The sequence below is a fragment of the Felis catus genome, chromosome B4 (genome assembly GCF_018350175.1).
Source record: "Felis catus isolate Fca126 chromosome B4, F.catus_Fca126_mat1.0, whole genome shotgun sequence".
In the NCBI taxonomy this organism is placed as follows: Eukaryota; Metazoa; Chordata; class Mammalia; order Carnivora; family Felidae; genus Felis; species Felis catus.
Window position 1 is genome coordinate 78151432 of NC_058374.1, and position 26396 is coordinate 78177827.

At 42.7% G+C, this 26396-nt stretch overlaps 1 protein-coding gene across 9 annotated transcripts in view; it reads left to right on the plus strand.

Annotated features, from left to right (window-relative positions):
- SCN8A (sodium voltage-gated channel alpha subunit 8) overlaps window positions 1–26396 on the plus strand; it is a 179174-nt gene that overhangs the window by 38512 nt on the left and 114266 nt on the right. For all 9 annotated transcript variants that reach the window (XM_023257081.2, XM_023257082.2, XM_023257084.2 and 6 more), the window contains exon 2: window positions 18563–18892. In XM_023257081.2, coding sequence (XP_023112849.1) covers window positions 18617–18892 — 276 coding nt within the window. In that variant the 5' untranslated portion in view covers window positions 18563–18616. The remainder of the gene's footprint in view (window positions 1–18562; window positions 18893–26396) is intronic.

Sequence of the window (26396 nt, forward strand, 5' to 3'; positions counted from 1 at the left end):
ATTGTTGCCATCTTCCACCTGGTGGTCTGAATGAAGGCATGGTAACTTTAGCCCGAGTGGATGCTTCGTTTTATTGACCACAAGTCATATTCCCAAATTATCACTTAACCTTTAGCACAGAGATCATTGACTATGGTGTGATTAGCAGAAATTTAGTTCAATAGTTGATTTGAGCTGTGGTTCCCTTGATTACTGAAGATCTCAAAACTGTTAGATGCATTATTTAAGGGGTATCAAGGTCAATTTGCCTTCTAATATAGCTGTTGTCTTACTTAAGACAAAAGCTGAATACCATTCTTCCATTTATGCCGCAAACGCTTATCCCATGTCCTACTCTGTTCTTTGTGGACAAAGCCCAGTGCCAGGCAAGGCATTGAGAGGATGCCGTGGTTAATAAGCATGACCTTTGCCCTTGAGGCACGTATAATTAAGGAAAATGAAACACAGACACATAAAATACTGTTTGAGGAGAGGATATAAAATACTGAGGGGCAGGAGAAGTTGTCTTGAGTAGGGGGAATATGAACCGCTGTCCCCAGCAAGGTTAGGCTTGATAGCATTCTAGGCAGAGGGGACAGCGCAAGCAAAGGTGTGGCAATGGAAAAGTACAGTAGGAGCGAGGGGTGGTTTCGTGAAGCAGAAGCTACAAGCAGAGAATAGCTATTAATAGGCTGAAAAGGGCCCTGACTGCTCATTTAAAGATTTAAATTTTAATCAAAAAGCAGTGGAGAGTCTGAAGATTTTTGAGCAGAAGGGAGCCACGGCCATCAAAGCTCAATTTCATTTCAGTTTCCGATTGCGTCTCCAGTTTAGAACGACTGTACTGTCCCTGAGGCTGCCTGGGTTGTGCCAACAGCTGTGAGGATTAGTCAGTTCATTTGTCGTTGGTGAAGTGGTTAACAATAGTCAGGGTATCATAACAGTTATGAACAATTTTCTGTTTTAATGTCTCCTACAGGATGTTGGCTAGTCCCACCTCCTCTGAGTAGATAGAGAGAACTTGGGACATCTCAGGGAAAAGCGTAGGATTAAATTTTGTTAATGTTATTAGAAATGAGATTAGAAATAGATTTCTCATCTTGCTACCACTGTGCTTGTCCCATTATAACGTTCTTTTCCCGAAACGTCGCACTACAGAAGAATGCAACTGGATGAAGGGCCACGCCATGAGTTTAAGTCCTGACTGTGCTACGTGCCGTCTTTGTGACCCCGAGCAAGTCACTTCACCTCTGTGGGGCTGCCATAGGGCGGTTGTGAAAGTCCAGTTGGAAAGTGGTTGTGAAAGCATTACTAATAGTATTCCTAACTCGGCGAGCTGCTGTGCTTTCTATTTGGAGGTGATGTTTCATGTGGGCCGTGTTCGTGGATGCTTCTGTGAAGTCCCCGCCCACGTGGTGTCCACAGTGCCTAGCGGCAGTGTGTTATCGCAGGGGAAAAGCAGAAAGAAGCGCCCAGAGCCAGGCCACGCCCTGCTGCTTGCCCGTGTCCCTCGGATGTAACTGCCTGCTTTTGTAAGCTACCCTGCGTTCGTCTTAAGGCACCCAAAAAACTAAACCATACGACCGCAAAACAACAGAAACAAAACACTCAATTCCAAAAGACTTCATGAGTAATGCACATGTTTACCAGATGATTCTTAAAGAGATGAGCAGGAAGAAAGAGGTGCCTGGGTGGCTCAGTTGGCTGAGCGTCCAACTCTTGTTTTCGGCTCGGGTCATGATCCCAGGATTGCTGGATCCAGTTCTGTGTCCAGCTCCTCCCTGAGCATGGAGCCTAAGATTCTCTCTTTCCCCCTCTGCCCCGCCCTGCACGGGTATGCTCTCTCTCAAAAGAAAAAAAAAAATTTTTTTTTTTAAAGATTAGCAGGATGTATCGGACATTAATTCACTAGACTTCCTAAAAGATATTCGTTAGCCACTCCATATAATCGCTGTCCTGTCTCCTGCTTTCTCCTTTTTGTTCTGTCTGCAAACTTCCCAGCCCCAGCTGAAACCCATCTCCCGCATCAGCTGTATTCCCAGAGCTTTCCTGCCTGACCTCTTTATCATCACCACCATTATAATTATTATGTAGTTTCCCCCTTTCCCTTCTTACTCCTTGTTCTGTTCAGCAGCGAGGAAGATAGCTAGTCTCAACAGGAGAGAAATTCTCCCTCCTTGGAAGATGGACAGGGGACCATTTGCTATTTTGTCCCTGGCCACTGGCTGTTGGATACAAAGCAAGTCAGTTAACCTCTCTAACCCGGGATACCTTTTTCTGGGAAGTGGGGTCTAGCATTCGTTTCTCCTTGAACCTCACAAGCGAGGATGAGATGAGGTAAAGATGAGAAAGTGCTCTATAGATGTTAGAGCGCTATGCAGATAAGAGGTGGCGTTCGTTTGTAGCCTCAGCAACTGTTTGCACAGTTTATCGCTGTCAGCCCGGTCTCCTGAGACTCCTAACAAGTCTGAAACCTCGTTCAGGAAAGATCTATCCTGTTTTTAATCATGGCTGACCACGTTGGCTTGTGTGTTGCGATGATTTCCTCACAGCTCACAGCCAGGCTGCAGCGTATTACTGTATTGTCATTTGTACGACACCGCGAGCTCCTGATATTCTCTCTTCTGCTCCTTGTGGTAACCCTGTGTGAGGAGGATGATTTTATTATCCCCATGGCCATCCCGTTGTCTGTGTCTCCCTGCTTGTAGTCACCATGTGTGAGTGCCAAAGTGGCTGCTTGCGTGGCCCATCTTCCCTTCCCCTGACAGCCTCGAAGAAGAGTGAGCGATGCTTCTGAGTTTGGTCAGCACCCTGTCTTCTGATAACCATGTAGTGGATCTACCCTGCTCTCCACTAGTGACTGATGCAGCAAGTGAAGAGCAAAAACCATAGGAGCTCGACAAGATGTTTGTGGTGCCTGTACTCCGACCTCTTAGCCACAGCCAAGGCCTTGGCGCTCTGTGCCTTTTGAATGCCATACGGTGTGACCCAGTTTGGGTGTCACCCTTTTTGGCCAGCGAAGCAACCTGTGTGTTGCCTGAGTAGCAAAGCTGCGTGGAAGCTGTCAATTCTCATGGTTTCGTTAAAAGTCTTCCTCTTGTTTGTAGAGCTCTTTGGAGTAGGCGAGTGCTTGACCTTAGTCGTTGTCAGAGGCACCATGGTCCTGGGGAAAGCATGTGGGCTTTGGAGGGAGGCTACTTCCTGTGTGACCTTGGGAATTACTTTTTCTTTCTCCTTTGAGTTTCTCTTTCCTCAGTGGTAAAATGAAGCTGACGATATTTGCATTACTAGATTGTTGTGACGATTAAAGGTAGTGTTCATAAAGTGCCTGGCAATATATATTATCCTAATCTTTATAGCTACTACACCAGCTTTGCAGCTTTGCACATAACCACTTTCATACATTTTTGTATGTCCGTATCAAGTGAGCTTTATTAGTGAATAGTCCCAGATTCATTGTGCTTGTTGTCCAGTGAGCTCTGGATTTGAAAGACACCCAGTCATTATTTTGAGTAATGGTTTTGGGGCCATCCTGACACTCTGCAGGGGTGATCCGAGACGAGTGAGGTGGACCTTGTGCCCACTCCCTGCATCAGTTAGAGCAGAGATACTTTTGTCTGTATTATTGATGTTTCATCTGAGATTTTATTTGAAGAAGACTTCCGATGATTGGAAGCGAAAAGCTTTAACATTTTAATCCAACTTTCTACCATCCGGTGCAGGAATCTCCTTTACAACAGGAATGACAGATAGTGACTTGGGAGAATGTGTTGTGATACCAGTTTTCTATGTTCTAAGCTTTCCAGTGCCACATAGTAGACACTCAAGAAGTGCTTAATTGAAGGAGTGAATTCTGGGTCATTGTTGTGGCAAGGATCAACCGAATAGCACTAGACCTCTTCTTAGCCTCCGTGTTCATTCCTTTATTCGACATACAGTTATTTGATGCTAGGTGAGTCAGGACACAGTTCTTTCTGATTGAAGCCTATATGTTCAGAACCTCAGTAATTCTCTCAGAGAAGCCAGCTTTGCTTAGCCTGTCAGAGTCTACAGCAGCTAATTAATTTATGTTTATGGAATCATAGAACTGAAAGGGATCTTTGAACAGGTTCAGTGAAGGGAGAAGAGTGCTGATAAGAAGTAGCAGGGTGAGGGGCGCCTGGGTGGCGCAGTCGGTTAAGCGTCCGACTTCAGCCAGGTCACGATCTCGCGGTCCGTGAGTTCGAGCCCCGCATCAGGCTCTGGGCTGATGGCTCGGAGCCTGGAGCCTGTTTCCGATTCTGTGTCTCCCTCTCTCTCTGCCCCTCCCCCGTTCATGCTCTGTCTCTCTCTGTCCCAAAAATAAATAAAAAACGTTGAAAAAAAAATTAAAAAAAAAAGTTTATATTTAAAAAAAAAAAAAAAAGTAGCATGGTGAAATGGTTAAGATCACAGACTCTAAAGCCAAGCAGCTTGGGTTTGAGTCCCACTCTGTGATCTTGGGCAAGTTTCTGAACCTCTCCATTTCAGTTTCCTTGTCAGTAATGTGGGATTGGGGGTGCCTGGGTGGCTCAGTCGGTTAAACGTCCCAACTCTTGATTTTGGCTCAGGTCATGAGGTCATGATCTCACAGTACATGGGTTTGAGCCCCGCATCAGCATCTGTACTGATGGTGCAGAGCCTGCTTGGGATTCTCTCTCTCTCCCTCTCTCTGCCCCTTCCCCACTCGCTCACCAGCTCTCAAAATAAACATAAAAAATAAACTTAAAAAGATAATGTGGAATGATAACAATAAGTACTTCACAGAGTTGTTGGAAGGATGAAAAGGGTATAAAAGCTCTTAGAACTGTGCCTAGAGGATGTAGTAAATGCTCCGTGTTAACTATAATTATCAGTAGTATTATGATCATTATTTATTTATTGTGGCCTATTTCACATGCATTATCTCATTTAACCCTTAAATGAGGAACTGGAGGCTCCCTAAGATTATGTAATTTGCCCAAGGTCAATTAGTTGACAAACTACAGCGCTGGCTCTATGAACCCTCTTACTTACCTCCCTCCTTTTGTAAATAAGACCAAGGCTTGGATAGGTGAATTGAATTATTAAGGGTCATACAGCTGGTCAGTGACAATATCCAAACTGTAATCTCAGTTTCTCGCTCTTGGCCTAAGATTGTTTCTCTTTTGGGGGTGTAGTAGAGGTCTTGATCTGATGTCATAATTAAAAAAAAAAAATCTCTATAGCAAAGGTAACGTTAGCTGTCCAGAAGTAGTATGACTGGAAATTGTCAAGCGCTATAGAAGCATGTGGGCGAGGGTCTTACCAATCATGGAGAGCAGAAACCTCATAACCCTTATTATATTCAGATGCCCTAGTTTTGAAGATGGCAAAGATAAGGCCAGCTGTGAAATACTGTGACTTCTAAAATCTGTATAACAAAAAAGTATATGCAGACAAAAGCACCACACCCCTACGAGGCCGATGTTACCCTAGTCCATACCTTCATCCTCACTTGTCAAAGTTGTTGCCAAGTCCCTCAAGCATTTCTACCATCTCCTTTCTCTGTTGAGAGTGAAGTCCTCTTCGTCCCTCAGCTGACCTTGGCAGGCATGCCTCTGGCTGTATATAATCTATAACCGAGTAAAGATATGCCTACATATTGATCCTCCTTAGCCACCTTTTTATTATCCACTTTGGCCTTTTTTTGGTATCAACTGAAAAATGAACATTTATGAATAGTATTTTGTGTCACTGACTGCCCACCAAAAATTTATTTCCACAGTGATGCCATCTTTGTTCAGCAAGATTTAGGCAATGATTTTTCAGACATTGTTTTGGCTTTTTATTTATTTTATGAAGATTGAACAAAGTGAGAAAAAAATTAAACTGATGATACAGGTGGTATTAACTAATATTTACTGTGCACCTTTTACTTGTTAGACACTGTGTTTATCCCTGTACTTTCTTTGTCATTTTAGTAGGGCTGATAGTCATTATATAGTAGAGATAGAGCTTAAAACCATTGGATTTTGGGTCAGAGGCCGCGAATCTCTAACCCAAATCGTATATTCAGTGGACTTGAGCTGATGAACTCTGTCCAGTTGTAAAGGAAAAGAACAACATGAACCATGAGATGTGTTGATTTCTTATCCTCAGTTATATAATAACATAATTTTTAAAAATAATAATCTTTTTGTGTGTACAGCTACTTTCTCCCTCCACCCCCAACCGTATTTCTTCATATGGAAGGATTTTTCCTGTTCCCACCTGGCCCAATAAATGCTGATGGGAGAGTGTGTAAAGTGAGTTTCTTATCTGGGCTCTAGAGTTGTACTGGAAACCTAAGCTACTTGGAATGAAATACAGCTTCCCAAATGTTTTGGTCTTCCTTAGAAGTATGAGCACCTTTTAAGTGACATTTCTTTTCTAATTTTTTTTTCAATGTCTTTATTTATTTTTGGGACAGAGAGAGACAGAGCATGAACGGGGGAGGGGCAGAGAGAGAGGGAGACACAGAATCGGAAACAGGCTCCAGGCTCCGAGCCATCAGCCCAGAGCCTGACGCGGGGCTTGAACTCACGGACCACGAGATCGTGACCTGGCTGAAGTCGGACGCTTAACCGACTGCGCCACCCAGGCACCCCGTGACATTTCTTTTCTAGATGCTTAACAAGTATCGATAGTTTAGTTCTCTGAAAAACATGGAAGCAATCCGGTGGAAAATAAGACAACATCTGCTCTTTCTTTAGACCACTGGGGATGGGAGGAAGGATCAAGTGAGTGGAGAGGGGAGTCTCAATATGACTATGAAAGGAAGGCATAGGAAATTGAGGTTAAAATCTAACGTGCATGTTGGAATTGAGACCAAAAGAAGTAGAGAGCCACCAATCGCAAATTTCAATTGTAATGCCATGAACAAGAAAAAAATTGTTTGCACTGTCACTTGAATCAGGAGACTAGTGAAGGGAATGGTGATAGATGTGGGGGCAACAACCACAATCTACAAAGGGTTTAGTGTGTGGGGTATAAAGGGAAAAGGCTCCTGTGCCTTGTGGAAGAAATAAAGGAAACATGAAAAGCCAGTTAAATTTGAAAAAAAAAAAGGAAAGAAAAGAAAATTGGCGATAGGGGATAAGTGATGAAATTGAGGAAAATTTTGACTTGTAGTGTCTGCAGGGCCAGAGAGGTGAAGTCTAATGACCTCTTGATTGGGCCATAGCTTGAGAAGCAGAGAGAAGAGTAGGCTTTGTGGTTGTATGGATCTATAGACATGGCGGAATCCTGTCTTCATTTTGGGCTGATGGGACCTGCTCCGAGAAACATTTGGATCCACTTACAATCATGGTAATAATTGGTTTTGACCTTATTTAAATGCCTTTTTACATCAAGATATTCAAGTACTCAAAGTGTAAGTGCTTCACAAGCCTTTCCTGGTAGAGTTATTTATGAATCCTGGATGTATTTATCATGGTCAATTTTATGTTTATATCCATATTAGGCCTCTTTCAAAATATTCTATAAACAGACCATTCAAAGGGTATCTTCTGGAAGACATAGATGCAAATCACAGAAGGGTGACTGTCTTAAAGGGATTAGGAAGACACCAATTATTGAGAATCAGAGGCAGAAATAGGTCAGCTTTGGGAGAGTTTGACGAGTGTGAGGCTTAGGAAGAACAAACCTCAGAGTGGCCTCATGAGGTGGAAAGCCAGTGTGACAGAATGCTCAGGGCCGCTCTCCGTTAGCATGGGTGCTGACAGTCACCAGGGTGAGCCTGGGCTGTTGAGATCTTGTAGGAGGGAGAGCCAGATTTTGATGCCATCAAGAGAGGGTTAGGACTGCAATTTTTTATGTTTCAAATGAGTAAAATGAAGGTTTGACCAAATTGTTTTTATTTCAATTTCTAGAACTGTTATATGAGTTCCCAAAATGAAATCTGTAAGTGACAAAGAAAATTGGCAGCCTAGCATCTAGTTGTCACTTGAGGAAGGAGGGGCCTAGGGAGTGGGGACAGTGTAAACTCCATCCATCTGGCTGCATTTTTCTCTTGGGTGGTTAGAGCCGCCCACCTTCCTCCCAGTGCAGCGCTGCAGTGCTCCTCTGGCTGATCCACCTGCACCATACATCAACATGCAGAGAGCTGGCTGGCAGTCCTCGGGGGCTAGCTCGTGTTCTCCACCACACTTCTCTTCTTTTAGTTCGTGGGGTTAAGTCTTTCCCTTGAACTTCAGAACTGCATATCTACTGCTATCAGTGTGGCTCCATTTGGATGTACCAAAGCAACTCAGACTCAGCTCTTTTAAGAGTCAAATCGTCATCTCAACCCCCAAGGTGTGTGTCACATCTTATTCCCCGTCTCCCTGAATTTTACTACCTTCCCTCCATTTGCCCATGACAAAACTCTGGGCCTCTTTCTTGATTTTCCTTCTCCTTCACTTCCCACTTCAAGTAGTCGACAGGAGCATGGAGTATCCTCCCTACTGCTGCTGCCTGATTCAGGGTGCCATTGTCTCTCACCGGAATCACTACAGCAGTCTACGTGGTCTTCTTCCCTTGGATCATGCTCCTCCCCCACCCATCTCCCCACTGCCCACCTCATTCTATACACTGTAGCTGGAATAATCTTTCTGAAATGCAACTTTGATCAAGGCATTCCCCATTTAAAAACCTTCAGCATCTCCGTCTTGCCTTCAGGATAAAATCAGAACTCCTTCCCATGATAACGTCTTTGCCTTCCTGATGTGGCACCTGCTTATCTGTTAATTTTCTGAAGTCAGCTTACATTGAACTGTTTGCAGTACCCAAGTGACTTGCTCTCCCTTGTCTGAGGTCTCTGGTACATGCTGTTTCTTCTTCCTGCAAAGCTTCTCCATTTTCCGGTCACCCCCTACTCCACCAGCCATCCTTCAGGCTTTAGCTGGGATATCACTTTCTCCAGACAGCCTTCCCTCATCTCTCCGAACTAGATTAGGGGTCTCGCTTGTGTGTGTCTATAAAAACCTGCTTTACTTTATTGGATTTATCATATGGCACTTTGCCTGTTTACTTGTCTACCACCCCCAGAAGACTTTAAAGGTCCCTTAAGGCAGGGAGCTACATTGATCATCAGTACAGTTTCTGGCATATGGTAGGGAGCACAGTGAATTATCATTTGCTTTTTTTTTTCTTTTTTAAAAAGTTGTGATAATGGGGTGTCTGGGTGGCTCAGTTGGTTAAGTGTCCAACTCTTGATTGCGGCCCAGGTCAGGATCTCACAGTTTGTGAGTTCGAGCCCTGAGCCGGGCTCTATGCTGGCAGTGCGGAGCCTGCTTGGGATTCTCTCTCTCTCCCTTTCTCTCTGTCCCTCCCCTGCTTGCACTCTCTTTCTCTCTCTCTCTCAAAATGAATAAATAAACTTAAAAAAAATAAATAAAAATAAAAAGTTGTGGTAAATACATATAATATGAAATTTACCACCTCAAGTGTACAATTCAGCGGTGTTAAGTACATTTACATTGTACGACCATCACCACTATCCATCTGCAGAACTTTTTCATCATCCCAAACTGAAACTCTGAACCCATTTACATAATTTCCCGTTGCCCCTGGTAACCACTATTCTACTTTGTCTCTATGTATCTGACTGTAGGTACCTCATATAAGTGGAATCATACAATATTTGTCTTTTTGAGTCTGGTTTATTTCACTTAGCATGATGTCTTCAAGGTTCATTCATGTTGTAGCATGTGCCAGAACTCCCTCCCTTTTTAAGGCTGAATAATACTCTATTGTAGGAAAATGGCACATCTTTTCTGTCCATTCATCTATCCATGGACATTTGGGTTGCTTCCACCTTTTGGCTATTGTGAGTAATGCCACTGTGACCATGGGTCACAGAAAGAAGAAAACTATTTGAGTCCCTGCTTTTAATTCCCTGGGTATAATCCTACAAGTGGAATTGCTGAATCTTGTGGTGATTCTATATCTAATTGTTTGAGGCACTGCCATACTGTTTTCCACAAGGTTTCCAGTTTTTCTGTGTTCTTGCCAATTCTTGTTAGTTTCTGTTTTGTTTTGTTTTGTTTTGTTTTGTTTTAGAACAGCCATTCTAGTGAATGTGAGGTGGTATCTCATTCTCATTGTGGTTTTGATTTGCATTTCTGTAATGATTAGTGATGTGGTGCATCTTTGCATGTGGTTATTGACTGTTTGTATGTCTGCTTTGCAGAAATTTCTATTCCAGTGCTCTGTCCATTTTTTCAACCAGGTTGGTTGCTTTGTTGTTTGAGTTGTAGGGTTTTTTTTTTTAATAAAGTCTGAGTATTAATCTCTTACGAGATACATGGTTGGCAAATACTTTCTTCCATTCTGTGGGTTGCCTTTTCACTCTCTTGAGTGCCCTTTGATGCACAAAGGTTTTTATTTGATGCAGTCCATTGTATCTGTTTTGTTGTTGTTGCCGTGCTCGTGGTGTCCTATGCAAGAAATCCTTGCCAAACCCAATGTCATGAAGCTTTCCCTGTACATTTTCTGCCAAGAGTTTTATAGGGTTAGCTCTTACATTTAGATATTTGATCCATTTTGAGTTAATTTTTGTATGTGATGTAAGATAAGGGTCCAACTTCATTCTTCTTCATGCGGGTATCTAGTTTTCCCAGCACCATTTTTTGAAAAACCTCTCCTTTTCCCCATCGAAGGGTCTTGTCACCCTTGTTGAAAATCATTTAACGACATATATAAGTGTTTGTTTCTGGGCTATTTCATTGGCCTATATGTCTGTCTTATGCCACTACTGTTGCGGGATCACCCCCTGCAACGGCCAAGAAAGAATTCTCGCGATGTTGTATGGTGCAACTTAGTTTGTTTAAGTAGCACGGGGACAAGAGTCCCTTGGACAGAAAGAGCTGCACTTTTGCTCAGTGAGGCTTTGCTCACGAGGCTCTGTGACGCTTCATGCTCAGGCGGATGGGGACACGCAGGGAGTATTAGATCATAAATGTCTTCTTCGAATTTCTACTCATAAAACTACTTTCACAAGATTTCTCTGGTGCTTATCGTTCAGTTCAGTATCAGCTATCAGTGAGATTTACAGGCTGTCATGAGACCCTTTAAGAATGTAGCAACCAGCATATATGTGATCCTTATCAGAACTGTGCAGGCTATAAGTCAGCCTTCAGGGCTGAAGATGAACATTTTTCTGCTTTTATCCCTCATCAGTACCACGCTGCTTTGGTAACTGTATCTTTGTAGTAATTTTTGCTATCAGAAATTATAAGCCTCCCAACTTCGTTCTTTTCTTTCAAGTCAGACAAGTGTTTAATACTATTTGCTATTTGGCCCTCCTCCTAACATTTTTTCTTGTGTACCCTTGCCTGTGATGTTTTCATTAGCAACTCCTCCTGCATGACTTCTCTTCCTTCATCCCTGTCACAACCACTCCAAAGCCAGTTTTCTCTCCCTCTCCTATATCCCTCTCCCCTTAATTTAGATTCATTTCTATTTGTAGTTACAGACCACAGCTAATGTCTTAAGATCTTAATCCTACTGGATGACCAAGAGAAGGGAATCCTAACCATCTCTTTCTCCCAACTTTGAGTCCAGTTCAGTCTCTTTCAGAACTCTTAAGGTTAAAAGTGGCTTTTCTTGTTCCTTTGTCATCTGGGCTGGCTGTCTCATTGCATCACTGCCAGACGAAGAAAGCTGAGGCTGGAGTGGTCTGATGGGCAAGGCGTGCTACCCAGGAGACTGTGTGCTATGGTGAGAAGAGTGTTCTGTTGGAGGCCAAGAGACCTGAGTCCTAGCCCTACATCTGTCACTAATTAGCAGTTAGATAACTCAGCCTTTCTTGCTTCTTGCAAAGTTCTCTTATCTGTAAAGTAAGGAAAGTTGGACTCGCTGGTCTCTAAGGTTCCTTCTAAATCCAAAAAGTTTATTTTTACTTTTTGCAAGACAGTTTCCTCAGGAGAAGGAATTTAAGCTGGTTTTAAGGGACAGCTAGAACCTTGAAGAGGAGGAAAGAATGACTTCAGGAGATTTAAAACAAGAAAATGAAAAGTATATTTAGGAGTCAATGAAAATAAGTGACCAGTCCTTTCTTTCTTTTTTTTTTTTTTTAATGTTTATTTATTTTGAGGGTGTGTGAGCAGGGGAAGGGCAGAGAGAGAGGGAGAGAGAAAATCCCAAGCAGGCTCCTCTGCACTGCCAGCACAGAGCCTGTCCTGGGACTCAAGAGATCATGACCTGAGCTGAAACCAAGATTTGGACGCTAAACTAAGCCACCCAGGCTCCCCAGTGACTAGCCTTTTATTGAGTGATACTGGGTCAATGAGATATCCATGTAGGAAAAAAAAAAAAAAAAAAAAAAAAAAAAGAACCTTGACCTCTAGCTTATATATATAAAAAAATCAATTCCAAATTATTTGAAATCTAAATAAGAAAGGTGAAACAGTGAAGCTTCCAGAAGAAAACATAGGCTAATAACTGCATGACCTTGGGATAGGCAAAGATTTCTCAGAACAAAGAAAACATGAAAGAGAAGATTGATAGGTTGGATTTTAGCAAAATTAAGAACTACTGTTGATCAAAAGACACCATTAAGAAAGTAAAAAGGAGAAAAGCATTTGAAATATATCTGACAAATGACTTGTATGGAAAATATCCAAAGAACTCCCACAAATCAATGAGAAAATACAGATGATCTAATAGAAAAAAGTGGCCAAAGACTTCATTTCACAAAGGAGGATATCTGAATGGTCAATAAACATATGAAAAGGTGCTCAATACCATCAGAGAAAAGCAAATTAAAACTCCACTGAGCCAATAAACATGAAAAAAATGCTCAACCTCTAGTCATTAGGGAAATGCAAGTCAAAACCCGTAATCAGACACCACTCACACCCACTAAGATGGCTGTAATAAAAAAAATTTAGAAAAGAATTTAAAAAGGAAAATAACAAGTGCTGGCTAGGATATGGAGAAATTGGATCCTTACATTGCTGATGAGAATGCAGAATGGCTCAGCCACTGTAGGAAAAGTTTGGCATTTCCTCAAAAAATTAAACATACCGTCACCATATGACCCTGTAATTCTACTCCTAGGTGTATACCCATAAGAGTTGAAAACAGGAACTAAAAGAAGTACGTATGTACACACTATTCACAATAGTCAAAAAATGGAAAGACCGCAAATGTCCATCAATGGATAAATGAATAAACAAATTATGATACATCTAACGAAACATTACTCACCCATAGAAAGGAGTTGAAGTCCTGACACATGCTACAGTGTGGATGCACTTCAAAAATGTGATGCTAAGTGAAAGAAGCCAGACCCAAAAGGTTACTTATTATATAATTCCCATTTGTATGAATATCCAGAAAAGATCAACAGAGACAGAACAGAGACAGACAGCTCCTGTTGCCAGGAGCTCAGGACAGGGGTGGAGGGGGGGGGGTGGACAGGGAGAGAAATGAAGGGGTGGACAGGGAGAGAAATGAAGAGAAACTAATTAATAGGGTAAAGCATTTTACTCTGGATTGATGGAAATGTTTTGGAACTAAATAGACTTGGTAATTGCACTACCCTGTGAGTGTATTAATTGCCACTGAGTTGTTCACTCAGAAATGGTTAATTTTATGTTATATAAATTTCACCTCAGTAAATTATTTTTTACGAAACTGCAGTACCTCTATATATACACATTAGAATGGGTGGAAATAAAGAAGACTGTGATTTTTTTTTAATGTTTATTTTTGAGAGAGAGCGAGAGAGAGAGAGAGCGAGAGAGAGCGTGCAAACATGGGAGGGGCAGAGATGGGCACAGAGGATCCAAGCCGGCTGTGTGCTGACAGCAGAGAGCCTGACATGGGGCTTGAACTCACGAACCATGAGATCATGACCTGAGCTGAAGTTGGATGCTTAACCGACTGAGCCACCCAGGCGCCTCACCCTCTTACATTTCTAATGGGAGTTCACCAAAGCTAGACAAACACATGGCTTCTTCTGACCCCAGCATTCTACTCCTGTTTATATGCTAAAAAGAAATGAACACATATGGCCACCAGAAGACATGCACAAAAACATCCTTAGCAGCTTTTGTCCATAATAGCCTAAAACCATAAACAACCTAACTGTCTATCAAGGTAAAATGGATAAATAAACCATGCTATGTTCATATGTGGAATACTACCCAGCAATAAAAACAATGAACCACTGGTACATACACAATGAAGATAAATTTCACAGAAATAATGTTGAGTGAAAGAAGGCAGACCCTGAAGAGTATTTTATATTCTACTTATATGAAGTTCAGGAACAGACCAAACTAATCTATGGAGATAGATGTCAGAACAGCCTTTACTGGGCGTGGGTGGTGATGGCGGTTATTGACAAGGGAGTTCGAGAGAGCTGTCTGGGATGCTGGAATAAATCTTCTATTAAGCTGCATGGTGGTTACACAGATGTATATATCTGTACAAAGTAACCAATCCGTGCACTAGAGATCTATATACTTTATTATGTTCCACCTTTAAAAAAACCCTAGAAAATCAAAACAAAAACCAGTCACCAGTGTAGATGTTCTTGCGGGGAAGCAGTAGAAGAGAATGTTTGAGAAGCGTAAGGTTGTAGAAGACCTTGAATGGCGGTGGAGTGGCATGTGTGGGTTGTCTCCTCTGACAACCTGAGGCCTGAGGGAGGGAAATGACATAATGGAAGCAGAGATGTACCTGTTGGACATCAGGTCTACAAGTGAGGCTGTTGCATTAGGACCCCGGTGAGGGTGATGCTGTTGAAAATGGAAACTCAGAAGAAAGAAGGATTAGTAAGGCTGGTGACTGGTTGGGCAAGGACAGCAAAGGGTGACAGAGCAGAGATGACAGATTCCGTGCTAGGTGGCTGGAAAAACGATGGTTCTTTTTTGTTTGTTTGTTTCTGATTTGTTTTTATAAACATCTTTTTAATTTATTTTTTTTTATTTTGAGAGAGAAGAAAGCGCACACCAAGTGGAAGAGGGGCAGAGACATATGCGTGAGAGAGAACCCCAGGCAGGGTCTGCACTGTCAGCGCAGAGCCCAACGCAGGGCTTGATTTCACAAACCCTCAGTGAGATTGTGACCTGAGCTGAGATCAAGACTCAGATGCTTACCTGACTGAGCCACATGGCCCCTCTTGTTTTGCTCTTTAAAACGATGGTTCTCATAACAGAATTAAGAAAGCCAGGAGAAAGAATCAGTTTGGGAAGTCAAGAGATGAGTGGTTTTATACACTTTAATTTTGAAGTGGTGACAGGCAGCTGTGGGGATCAACAGAGCAATTGGGACTGGTGCTAGAAATCTGAAAATCACCCAGGTACAGATTATTTGGAGTAGATGAGATCCCTGAAAGAGTGTTGCAGAGAGATTGCAGAAGGCTAGCCCCGAGAGAAGAGACTGTAGTTGTGGGTAGAACCAAGATAACGTACAATGAAGATCACTTAAACCAAATGGAGAGAGAGCAGGGCAGGAGATATAAAGGGAGAAGATACAGAAGTAGGAGAGGAAAAGGGAAGATTGAGAATGTGAGGGGGAGCTGGGATCATTGAGGGACCATGGTGTTGGAGAAGCCAGGAAGAAAGGTGGAGAACTTAGCCTTGGATAGGGTGAGCGGTGAAGAACCCAGGTTGTGCAATGCAGTCACAGAAATTGTCAGCATCTTCAGTCACTTCTTGCGTATTTGTTTTCAACTGAAGAATAGTTGATTTGCAATGTTAACATTAGTTTCAGGTGTACAACATAGTGATTGGACAAATCTATATGCTCACCATAAGTGTAGCTACTATCTCATCATGCGATGCTATCACAATGTCACTGACTATATTCCCTATGCTGTGCCTTTCATCCCCATGATGTATTCATTCCGTACCTGGAAGCCTGTATCTCCCCCTCCTTTTCATCCACCTTGCCCATCCCCCCATTCTCCTCCCCTCTGGCAACCATCAGTTTGTTCTCTATGGGTCTGTTTCTGCTGTTTCTTTAGATTCTATATATGAGTGAATCATATGGTATTTTCCTTTTTCTGTCTGACTTAATCTCACTTAGCATTAAGCCCTTTGGGTCCACCCATGTTATTGCAAATGGCAAGGTATCATTCTTTCTTAGGGCTAACATTACATTATATATATAATACATATATTATATATATCAGAATATGTTTATATATACATATATATACATATGTATATATATGTATATATATCAACTTCTGTATCCATTCATCTTTTGATGGACACTTTCCATTTGGGAGCAACTATTGCGATATTTGTCCTCCAGGTAGGAACCAGAGTTCAGAATGAGTGTGACTGTGGGAGCCAAGAGGTCCCAGGTATTTAACCTAATTATGGGTTTCAAGCATAGTCCCATTTTTTGTGAAAGGGATACAAAAGTAGTTTAAGGCACCCTCCATGCCCTCTGGGAATTTATATGGTGCAGTTCAACAATGACTAAGAGCCCAAACAAGTATGAATAGGATGTTTTGAATCCTGATTTACCCGTTTCTAGCTATGTAACTATGGGCAGGTCTCTGTGTCTCTTTTCTCATCTATTAAAAGGGGAGAATGATGATATCTACCTCGTATGTTGTTCTGGAGATTAAATGAGTTAATATAAGGTGCTTGGAACAGTGCCTGCAACATAGTAAGTAGTGGATAAAGGTTAGCTAAGATCATGGTAAAGCTATAGCAGTCAGGGAGGAAAATTCGTGTGGAGACAATTCAGGAATAGAGAGGAAGGAAGGAATGAGAGAAAAGGAATTCTAGTTTGAGGGAAACATTGCAAATAAAGTCTTGGAGCAGCAAAAGCATTGGCATTTGCGCGTGATTTACTCCATGATCCAGACTGTTCCCGCTGGGATTGGAGTAGGACAGGAGGGTGGGTGACTGACACTGGTCATAATAAAAGTGGGAGCCGGAGAGTCAGAGCTCTTTGGCTGTGATTTCTATCCTGGCCCTGTGACTTTGAGCAAGTTGTCTCATCTCTTAGGACCCCAGGGTTCCTAATCTATAAAATGAAATGGACTGTATCTCTAAAATCCTTTGCATCTCAGGAATCCTGTGCTTCACACGTGAGAATGATTTCTTTGACCCCATGGTCTATGGAATAGTGGGGTTTTTTTCAGCACAGTGTGAGGCTCTCTGGTGTGTGTGAGGGCGGACTTGTGGTTCTGGCCTCATTAGTCCCATGCTGTAAGGGAGTGAGCTGACCAGCCCGTATATAGACGCTACACACTGCCTTTGCAACACTTAGCAATCACCACCACTAGAGAAATCTGGGATCTCTGCGGGTGTATTTATGAAAGGAGCCCTGGGGTATTTCACTCTCAAATTATTTAGAGTTAACTCTACTACCATCCTCTTGAGGAGCCTTGAGTTTTATGGGTACTTGCCTTGAAGTGGACCCTGAGGGCTAAGTAGGAGGGAGAGAACAATCTTTAGCCTTTCTAAAAGAAGTTCCCCAATTGTCTCTGTGGAGCTCACAAAACTAAAGGGAGAAAGCAGCACCAGGAACACCAGATGAGATGCCGGTACAACCCTAAAGCCTTCGTGGTAAGACTCACCTGCTCAGGTCCTTTTGTGACAGGCACCAAGCATGCGTGCTTTTGATGTTAGGGATTCCCCTGTTTCAGGGCGTGTTTTAAATGACCCAGGACTCTGTGTAAACATGGAAACGGGCTTTTCAGATCCTGTGCTTAGAAATCACTGGCTCTCGTGTGGCATTACTTCATTTTTCCTTTTAGAAGAAAAACTTGGTTTGTTCTGTTCTTACCTCTGTCCTTCCTGGCTTGAGCCCCTCTGGGCTGCGTGCAGGCCTTTCGGCCATCATTCACCCTGTGGCAGTGTGGTGCTGTTGTTTCAGAGGAAGTTCTCTGAGATTCCTCCACCAATTGCTCCCCTCACCCCCACCCCCGGCCCCCGGTTGTCCCTGGCAGGATCTTGGTCAGCAAAGCACGCACTTCTGGACTTCTGTACCAGATGGATTTTACACAACTTGATGGATTGAAAAATAACTCGAAATGGAAGAGCCAAAGCAGATGGGAGCTATTTTGTCTGTATTTTGTTGTGCCTCCAAAGTTTTGAAGGGTTTAGTGTTTTCGGAACCCGGAATCTGGAAAGAGTGACAGTTTGCCCTTGCGTTGTCTTTGGAAGAAAGAGTATCTCTGTAGGGAGTAGACTTCCAGGACAGGAGGGTGACTTGAGCATCATAGGAGGATTCCAAAGCTGACACGTCCCCCTGGGTAATGTCAAATATGCCTTACTAGTTTAGAATAGAAGTCCGTTGAGGGTATGGGATGTATGTATGTGGTTGTGTGTGGTTTACAAACAGCGAGTTGCATGTAAGTAACAAACACGAGCAATTTAGGAGCCTCCCATCTTTGGATCTCCCTGGCTGACCATTCCCCGGAGAGGGGCTTATGAGCATCATCTCGCCCATTCCCGCCACAGATTTTCTGAAGAGCAAAACACCCGTGTCACAGAAGAAACTATGTGTTGCGGAGGTTGTGAATAAAGGTCGAGAGTGAGATGGTTTGGTCTGGCCTCTTTTTAGAGCAGCGATTGATTACTGCTGTCTGTGTTGCCGTTTCTTCCAGAGCTGACCTGTCCCGGACGCAGCATAACTAACGAAGCTGCTGCAGGATGAGAAGATGGCAGCGCGGCTGCTCGCACCACCAGGCCCTGATAGTTTCAAGCCTTTCACCCCTGAGTCACTGGCAAACATCGAGAGGCGCATTGCCGAGAGCAAGCTCAAGAAACCGCCAAAGGCCGAAGGCAGTCATCGGGAAGACGATGAGGACAGCAAGCCCAAGCCGAACAGTGACCTGGAAGCGGGGAAGAGTTTGCCTTTCATCTATGGGGACATCCCGCAAGGCCTGGTTGCAGTTCCCCTGGAGGACTTTGACCCATACTATTTGACGCAGAAAGTGAGTTGGAGGAGACGGCAGTGCGGCTTCAGACACCCCTTTCCTAACAGGCTTAGGGGAGACGGGGGAGGAAGAACTGTCCCTTTGCCAGAGTTTGGATAAGTAGTTAATCCTTTGTTTCGGTTCTGGTTAATGGGGTTTGTTTTTCAGTGTCATAGCTGCTCGGGCTCATTTGTGGGCCTTGACGCTCCTCGAGTCTGTTAATAAGGCTTCAGTTTTTGGCTCCAGGCCAGATCAGAAAAAGATGAAAACAGATTCGAAAACAAAAACAAAAGAGAACATAAATGAAACGGGACTATTTAATAGAGTCCAAGAAAGATGGCGTACCGAAAGATGATGCAGCCAGGTAGAATCTGTCTCCCACACCCACTCAGAATTCCATCTTTACATATAAAGATGATGTAACTGTTACAACATCAGCAAAGCCTACTGTTTTGAAGGAGATGATGGATTTGTACTTTATCGGAACTTCCTCTGTCCCTTGGTGACATTAGATCTTAGCTGCTGGGGACAGGAATAGTAGAGGGTAAACCAAACTGGGCCCGTGAGGAGACCAGGTCTTTGGCCTTGTTACTCAGTTGTCCGGCTTGAGCCAACACTCATTCTTACATTAGAGTCAGTTCTGTTACTCTTGCCCGTAAGAAGCACAAGTGAAATAAATACTTGTCTTCATTTGGCCAAGAGTTTCAAACTCCTCTAACAAACATTTGACCCAACCGTGGGCTTCTTTCTCATGATTCTCTTTTGCAGCAAGGCAACAGGTGGAGAAGCAAAGCCCCCTGGCTAATCCGCCAGCCAACTACTTAGCCATTGCATACTGAGGACTGACGCCAAACATCATTCTAGGGATCCCCCATTTGACAAAGGTCATTTAAAGAATTAGATTGAGAGGTGTTTCCAGATGAGGGGAGAAAAGGCTGTGTGTGATAACATATTCACAAATATAAAGCTTAACTCAACTATCTATATTAACAAAACTGCCCCATAAGCTTCCCTTAACTAAATTGTCCTTCAGGCTCATAATTTGGAAGAAATTTTAGTTTCTTGGCTTAATAACGAGACAGAAGTAAGATGAGACCAGTTGATCTCTTGACCCAGCTGTAGTTGTGAAGGCGTTTTTGGCTCAGGATGGCAAAGGCAGTTACGACGTTGTCTACACAAGATGGTCCTTCACTCACTTCTCTTGCAACTCAGGATATAAGTGCCAACAGTGGCCTGTATCCTCCACTGGGAAATATAGAAAGTTTAAGAAACGAAGCAGGAAGTGATGTGAATAATAGTCAACCGGAAGTAAGAAATCCTGACCTACCATAATGCACCATGTTTCTGATCTATTTCTCTTTTCTCATATGTATATTGTTCAAGATGCCTCAAATAGTTTATGGGAAAAGCAAGTTATAAATAAAACAACTTCCCAAAACTAGTTCATGTCCTTTTAGCAAGATGTGTCACCTCTTTGGGCCTAAATTTTCTCATCTAGCACTGAGAAGTTAGACAGACTTTCTAAGGACTTCTTCACATCTCAAGTTCTGGAGCTGAGTAGTTTTCATAAACTTTAATTGATTTGCTCAGTTACTCTTCCCTTCTTTAAAGTCTGGCTTTGTAATGTGGGCCTTTGCCGAGTGGGGTAGATGGGTGAGGGAGGAGGCAGGCTTTAACTTTCTGGGTTAGTGAACAAGGGAACGTAGAATCCTGGGCTATTTTTAGAAGAACATTTCATCCCATTGTAAAATTTTGAAATATTTTTAGAAATGTCTTCTTACACTTTCCTATCCTTGCATCCATGATCTTAGTAGAGGTACAAAGCAATGACAAATCACAGGGTTTAGGTTGTGCCTATTTAGGTGAGTTGGCCAATGGTGTGACTTTTTCAGAAAGTACTCTTACTGCAATAAGTAGATATGTCAAGCCCTTTGGACCCTGGCCTTTCAGGCAGCCAGAACTGTTTTGCTTTTATTTGAACTGTTTATCTCTCCAACTCAAATGCAGATTCAATCTCCTTTTCTTAAACCCAACTTAATATATGAAGAATACACATCAACAGGGCCCAGTTTTCCTTTGCATGCCTTTTCCCCTGGTGTCTGCCCTATAGGTAGCCTCTTTTCTCCTAATGCCTCAGATTTCAGTGACCCTGGATTGGGAGTGAGGCCTCAGAGAGGGCAGATCTCTGGCCCTGATTGGGTGTCATTCCTTGGGTAGGAGTGTTGGTGGAGCTCCATCAGGAGACTGGTTCTTCATGATAGACAGGATGACTTCAGCCTTTGGCCTCACCACAAGGGTATATAGTTTGTGGAAAGGAAAACTTTAATTGTATTTTTTTTTTTTTGGTGATCATTTTTTTTATTGTGAAATATACCGCCATGCAGAAAAGTTCATAAAACATAAATGCATAGCTTAATGATTGTTATGAAGCAAACAAACTAACACTTGTGACAAGAAAGAACATTAGTAGCACTTCGGAAGTATTAATTGTCCTTATAAGCAAGGGATGTTTTTGTTTAAGATTTTATCTTTAAGTATTCTCCATACCCAACAAGGGGCTCAAACTTACAACCCCAAGATCAAGAGTCCCGTGCTCTACCGACTGCGCCAGCCAGGCGCCCCAAAGCGAGGGATTTTTTAGTTGATTAATAATGTGCTGGCTCAAGTTTATTTGCAGGTCTTCCCTGGCATTACTAATACTTCTTACTAACTAGGCCTTTCACTAGGCCAAATTAGCAAGGTCTCCTCTACAAGGAAGCACACTGGGAACTAACCCACAAATCAAAAAATCCTGAGAGTAGAAATGACTTTAAGAGGACATTCCCTTATGTTTGTGTTTCATGGGCTGCCTTAAATCATTCTTCCCAAATAGAATTTCTTTGCTAAATGATAAAAGTGGATTTCTTTCCCGTTTCCTCATAGGTCTCCTTTTCTACCTAATTAATCACTTTTATGGCTCTCATTGACACCGGTGTCTCATTTCCTTCCCTCTGTTTTAGAGGGTGAAGGAAAACTACTTCCCCATTCGTAGAGTTCTCATTTTTACCCCCTTGTGGATTTCACACTCTTCCAGAGACAAGGGGACATAAACCTGTGTGTCGTATTTTTTAAGACACTCTTGTACCAGCTGGTGCTGGTTTGAGCTATCATAAGCTACTTCGGGCCCTCAACAGTGTTGTGCATGTTGCATTTCACTGACTTTCCCAGCTGGTCCTTGAAAACAGTCTAGATGATTCTCTCTTTGGGTTTCCTCAGACCTCCCAGTGTTACAACATTTTCTTTGCCTCTTGGGACTTTGTTCTAATGTGTCCTTTGTTTGGCTTTCTTGTTTTTCAACAGTTGCTTGCAAAAAATAGAATTTCGGGGATGTTTATATTTATTTATTTATTTATTTATTTGATTTTTAAATAAAAATTAGTTATTTACCTACATGGTTAAAAAGTCAATTAAAGTTATTTGGTAAAAAGTCTCCCCTTTACATCTCTCCCTCATCTGCTCACTTCTGTCTCCCTGAACAGGTGACCACTGTTTTAGTAGGATCTTCCCGAGTTTCTTTATATATGTATATTCAAAACCAAATAGGTACTCTAAGAAGCTTGAACTCGCCAACATGTCTTTGTTCTTGGTTTTCTTTCTATTTTCTTAAGCCTGTTGAAGTCTGTCTTTGTTTTTTTTTTTTTTGTTTTTTGTTTTTTGTTTTTTTTTTAGAGAGAGAGAGAGAGAGGGAAGCACACAAGTGAGCAGGGGAGGGGCAGAGGGAGAGAGAGCATCTTAAGCAGGCTCCACGGCCAGCACAGAGCCCGACATGGGGCTCCACATCATGAGCCTGAGCCGAAATCAAGAGTCGGACGCTTAACCGACTGAGCCACCCTGACGCCTCTCTCCAGTTCTTAATAGTAACTTAGTGAATTTCAAATGGCCACATCTATTCCAATAACCATCTTAAGTGGGGCAGCAAGAAAGTCTATGGATTAAGTTGAAAAAGGCCTTCAGAGTTGACTCCTACTCCTTTTCCCATTTCTTAAAATTGGTAATTGCTCTGTGTGTCCTTTTCTGTTCAGAAATATAAATGTAAACAAAAATCGAAATTATAGGATGGACTGATGTGCCTTTAAATAGGGCTCGTTCCTATTGCATTAAATTACATGTTGTTTCTCAGATTTCAGTGTACCTTCAACTCTTCCTGTCTCTTCCTGCAAATTGGAGTCTACCCAGAGTCATAGAAAATTAGAATATTGTAGCCTTAGATATAGGCTGGTTCATCCTCCTCCTCTTATAAATTTAATGGGGTAAAGTTCTTGTCAAAAGCCAGCACCCGTGTTGGTGGTAGAGTCAAAACTAAAATCCATGCCTCCTAACTCTCAGTTTATTACAACACGTTTCGAGTTCTCCGCTTTTCTCATGTTTTGTTCATCGATACTCCACTCCATTGGCTGAGTCCTTCTGGAGCTAGGCAGGCAAATTTAGAGACAGGAAGAAGAACCTGCTTTTTCACCCACATGCCTGATCGTCCCTGTGGTTTTATAACCTTTTTCAGGATGGGTCCTGACAGGTACAGTGCTTCTGAGGGGAAGGATGGCCTTTGTGTTAGCTCCAGGATTTTACCTTCTCCAGTGAAGTTGCTAAGTCGTGCAGCGGCCCTCCACAAGCTGTTGCAGAGACTCGGGCTCAGTATCAACTGCTGCCACTATTCAGCTGGACATGTAATCTAAAGGCAACTCGTTTAACCTCTCTGTATATGTTTACTTTTAAAGGGAAGAAGATCTCCCACCCGTCCCCAACGACAGAATGGGACAATGAAAAGAGCACCTAGCTGGAAACATAAAAACTTCCATTTTAGTTCTTTCTTTGCCCCTTGTTTGCCTTTGGGTAAACCACTTAAAATCTCTGGGGCTTCAGTTTCCTTACCTATAATAAATACAAGATAAGAGTTGGGCCTATATCTATATCCTTCTCATTGTGTTTCACACATGTGTCTGTCACCGTTATGTTTTAGCTGGAGCAGACAGCTTTCTGTTTCCCTAGTGCCCCCTGCCTCCTGGTCTCCATTCCCTCCTCTCAGAATGTGGGACTCAGAATGTGGTCTCCATTCCCTCCTCTCAGAATGTCCTTTAACTTCATGAAACTTTTGACCCTCGACCCATTCGTCCAAGGCCCTCTTCTTCCTTACAGCCTGACTTGATTCTCTCTACCAGAACTGATTCTACCTTCTGAATTCCTGTGCTACATTAAGATCTTTAGCCCTACCTTTACTAAGAAGTGGCTTTTAGATTTAATTCAGGTTAGATATAGGAGGGCATCCTGTTCCAAGCAATGTTTACAATTTTCTCCTTACGCACACACAGGCACACGCACATGTGCGCGCATATACACACACACACACACACGCGCAGTCCCATGTGCTCTTGGCAGAAAATCCTTGCTGAATCTATTTTCACACACTTTTCAACAGGTGTGCAGAGCAGAGACAGGCCGCTAAAGGAGAGTTTACGTCCATTAGGTGTGGTTTGAAATTTTGCTAATGAAGTGTTGCATTGCCTGCTCTTGCACAATAAGGCTAGATGCACCTTTCCATTCTAAATAAAAACTGCGTGTTTTCAAACTTTATTTTGCTCAAAAAAACCATTTTGCAACAATATTAAAAAAAAACCAAAATGGTGTTTCTGTTATTCACCGGACCAAAGGGAGGCAAATACTTATGCACCAGTGGGAGGCAGGCCATTCTCAGGGTGATGGGTTAATGATGTGCATGTATGGGGCTCTTTTCCACTCTCCAAGCAACATTCTCTAGAGGGGAAGGAATTTAGTTGAACATTCCCAACTCTAGGTCCTCTTTAAAACCTTAGCAGTAGGGGCGCCTGGGTGGCTCAGTCCTTTAAACATCCAACTCTTGATTTCGGCTCGGGTCATGATCTCACCATTCGTGAGTTCGAGCCCCGTGTCAGGCTCCACGCTAACAGCACAGAACCTATTTGGGATTCTCTCTAGCTCTCGCTCTCTCTGTCCCCCCCCCCCAAAATAAATAAATAAGGTTTATTTTATTATTTTTTTTTAAAAAACCCTTAGCAATAGACCCAGTGTTGGGAAATCTTATTTCTGACCCCCTGCCCGTCTAATTCCAGGTTAACATGTATGTAACTTAACCACTCAGGGAATCAGTTTCCCTTATCCTGGAAATTAAGATTATAGTATTGCACCTATTTCGCCAGGTTGTTGTGATGATCTTGACTACCCTTTACAAAATGAAACAGCCTGTTGCTCCTACCCCGCATCAGTTTTCTCTGTAGCACTCAGCAACACCAGCCATATGTTTATTTGTTTGTTGTTCATCCTCTTGTCTGCTCATCGGCTGGAGCAGTGCCTGCACTGTCGTAAGTGCTCAATCCCTATCTGTTGAATAAATTAATCTTAGGAAATATGCCTACGAAAACACTATGTACTTTTCTGAGTGCTTTGAACATGAAAGGTGACATTATGATGTTTTCTCTAATGAAAATTTTCCCATCTACCAAAATGAATTGAACTCTATAGGGAGAAGAGGCTGATTACCAGTGTATCTTTTCCTTTCCCAAAGAATTAGTTTCCTTTAGGGGCTGAGGAAGTAGATCCTGACATTTTAGAGATTTTCAAAGGGCTGGATGACTATTGTTCAGCGCCACCAGTCTTATCTCTCCTCTTGTAGAAACTTAGAATTGGAAGGAACTTTATCAAAGGTCATGGGTTGATAGCCTCCTCCTAGTGCTTGAATCTCTTCTTGGTTTGTTGGTATCAAGTGTGTATTATACAAAGGATGCCACTTCCTGAATATTCTAAGTTGTCCTGTCACGTCTGCCTTTACTAAGTGTTCTTGCTTCTTTCTTGGCTGGGTGACTTGTGTCACCCTCCGTGTATTCACTGACTATAAAGGAAATGAGAGAAGCTGACATTGGAATATATACTAGTTTGGGTTGCCTCATAAAAGAACAACCCGCTTACTCAACAAATACTTCTTGAGCATTCCTATATGGGAGGCATTGCAGGGGTGGAGCAGTCTGTTCGATTCTGTTGGGGAAACAAAGATTCATGAAGTCCACTCTTTACCCTGAAGTAGCTTATAACATGGTAGTGTATAATATACTATTTTTGATAAGGGAGCCCAGAAAGGGCCTTACTTACCTCATTGTAATTGTAGTATTTGAATCAGGCTTCGGAGTTTAGAAAAGAAGGGTAGACTGAAACATTGTAGGCAGAAAGAACAATATGAGCAAAGGCTCAGAGACCAGTGTGTAGGACAGTGGAGGAGAAAGCTGAGGGGTCTGATTGGGCTGGAATGTGGGGAAATCAGTGAGGAGCCTTGGGAGATGAGGCTGGGAGGGGAGAGCTGGAGCCAAATCACGGTGGACTTAGTGTGAGACCAGGAACTTTGGTCTTTACTTGACAAATAGTGGAGAACTACTGACGGTGTCGGGGACTGAGGAGATGTGATTGAAGCTGTGCTTGGGGGAGGTGAATGTGGCCGTGGTACATACGGTGGACCAGATGG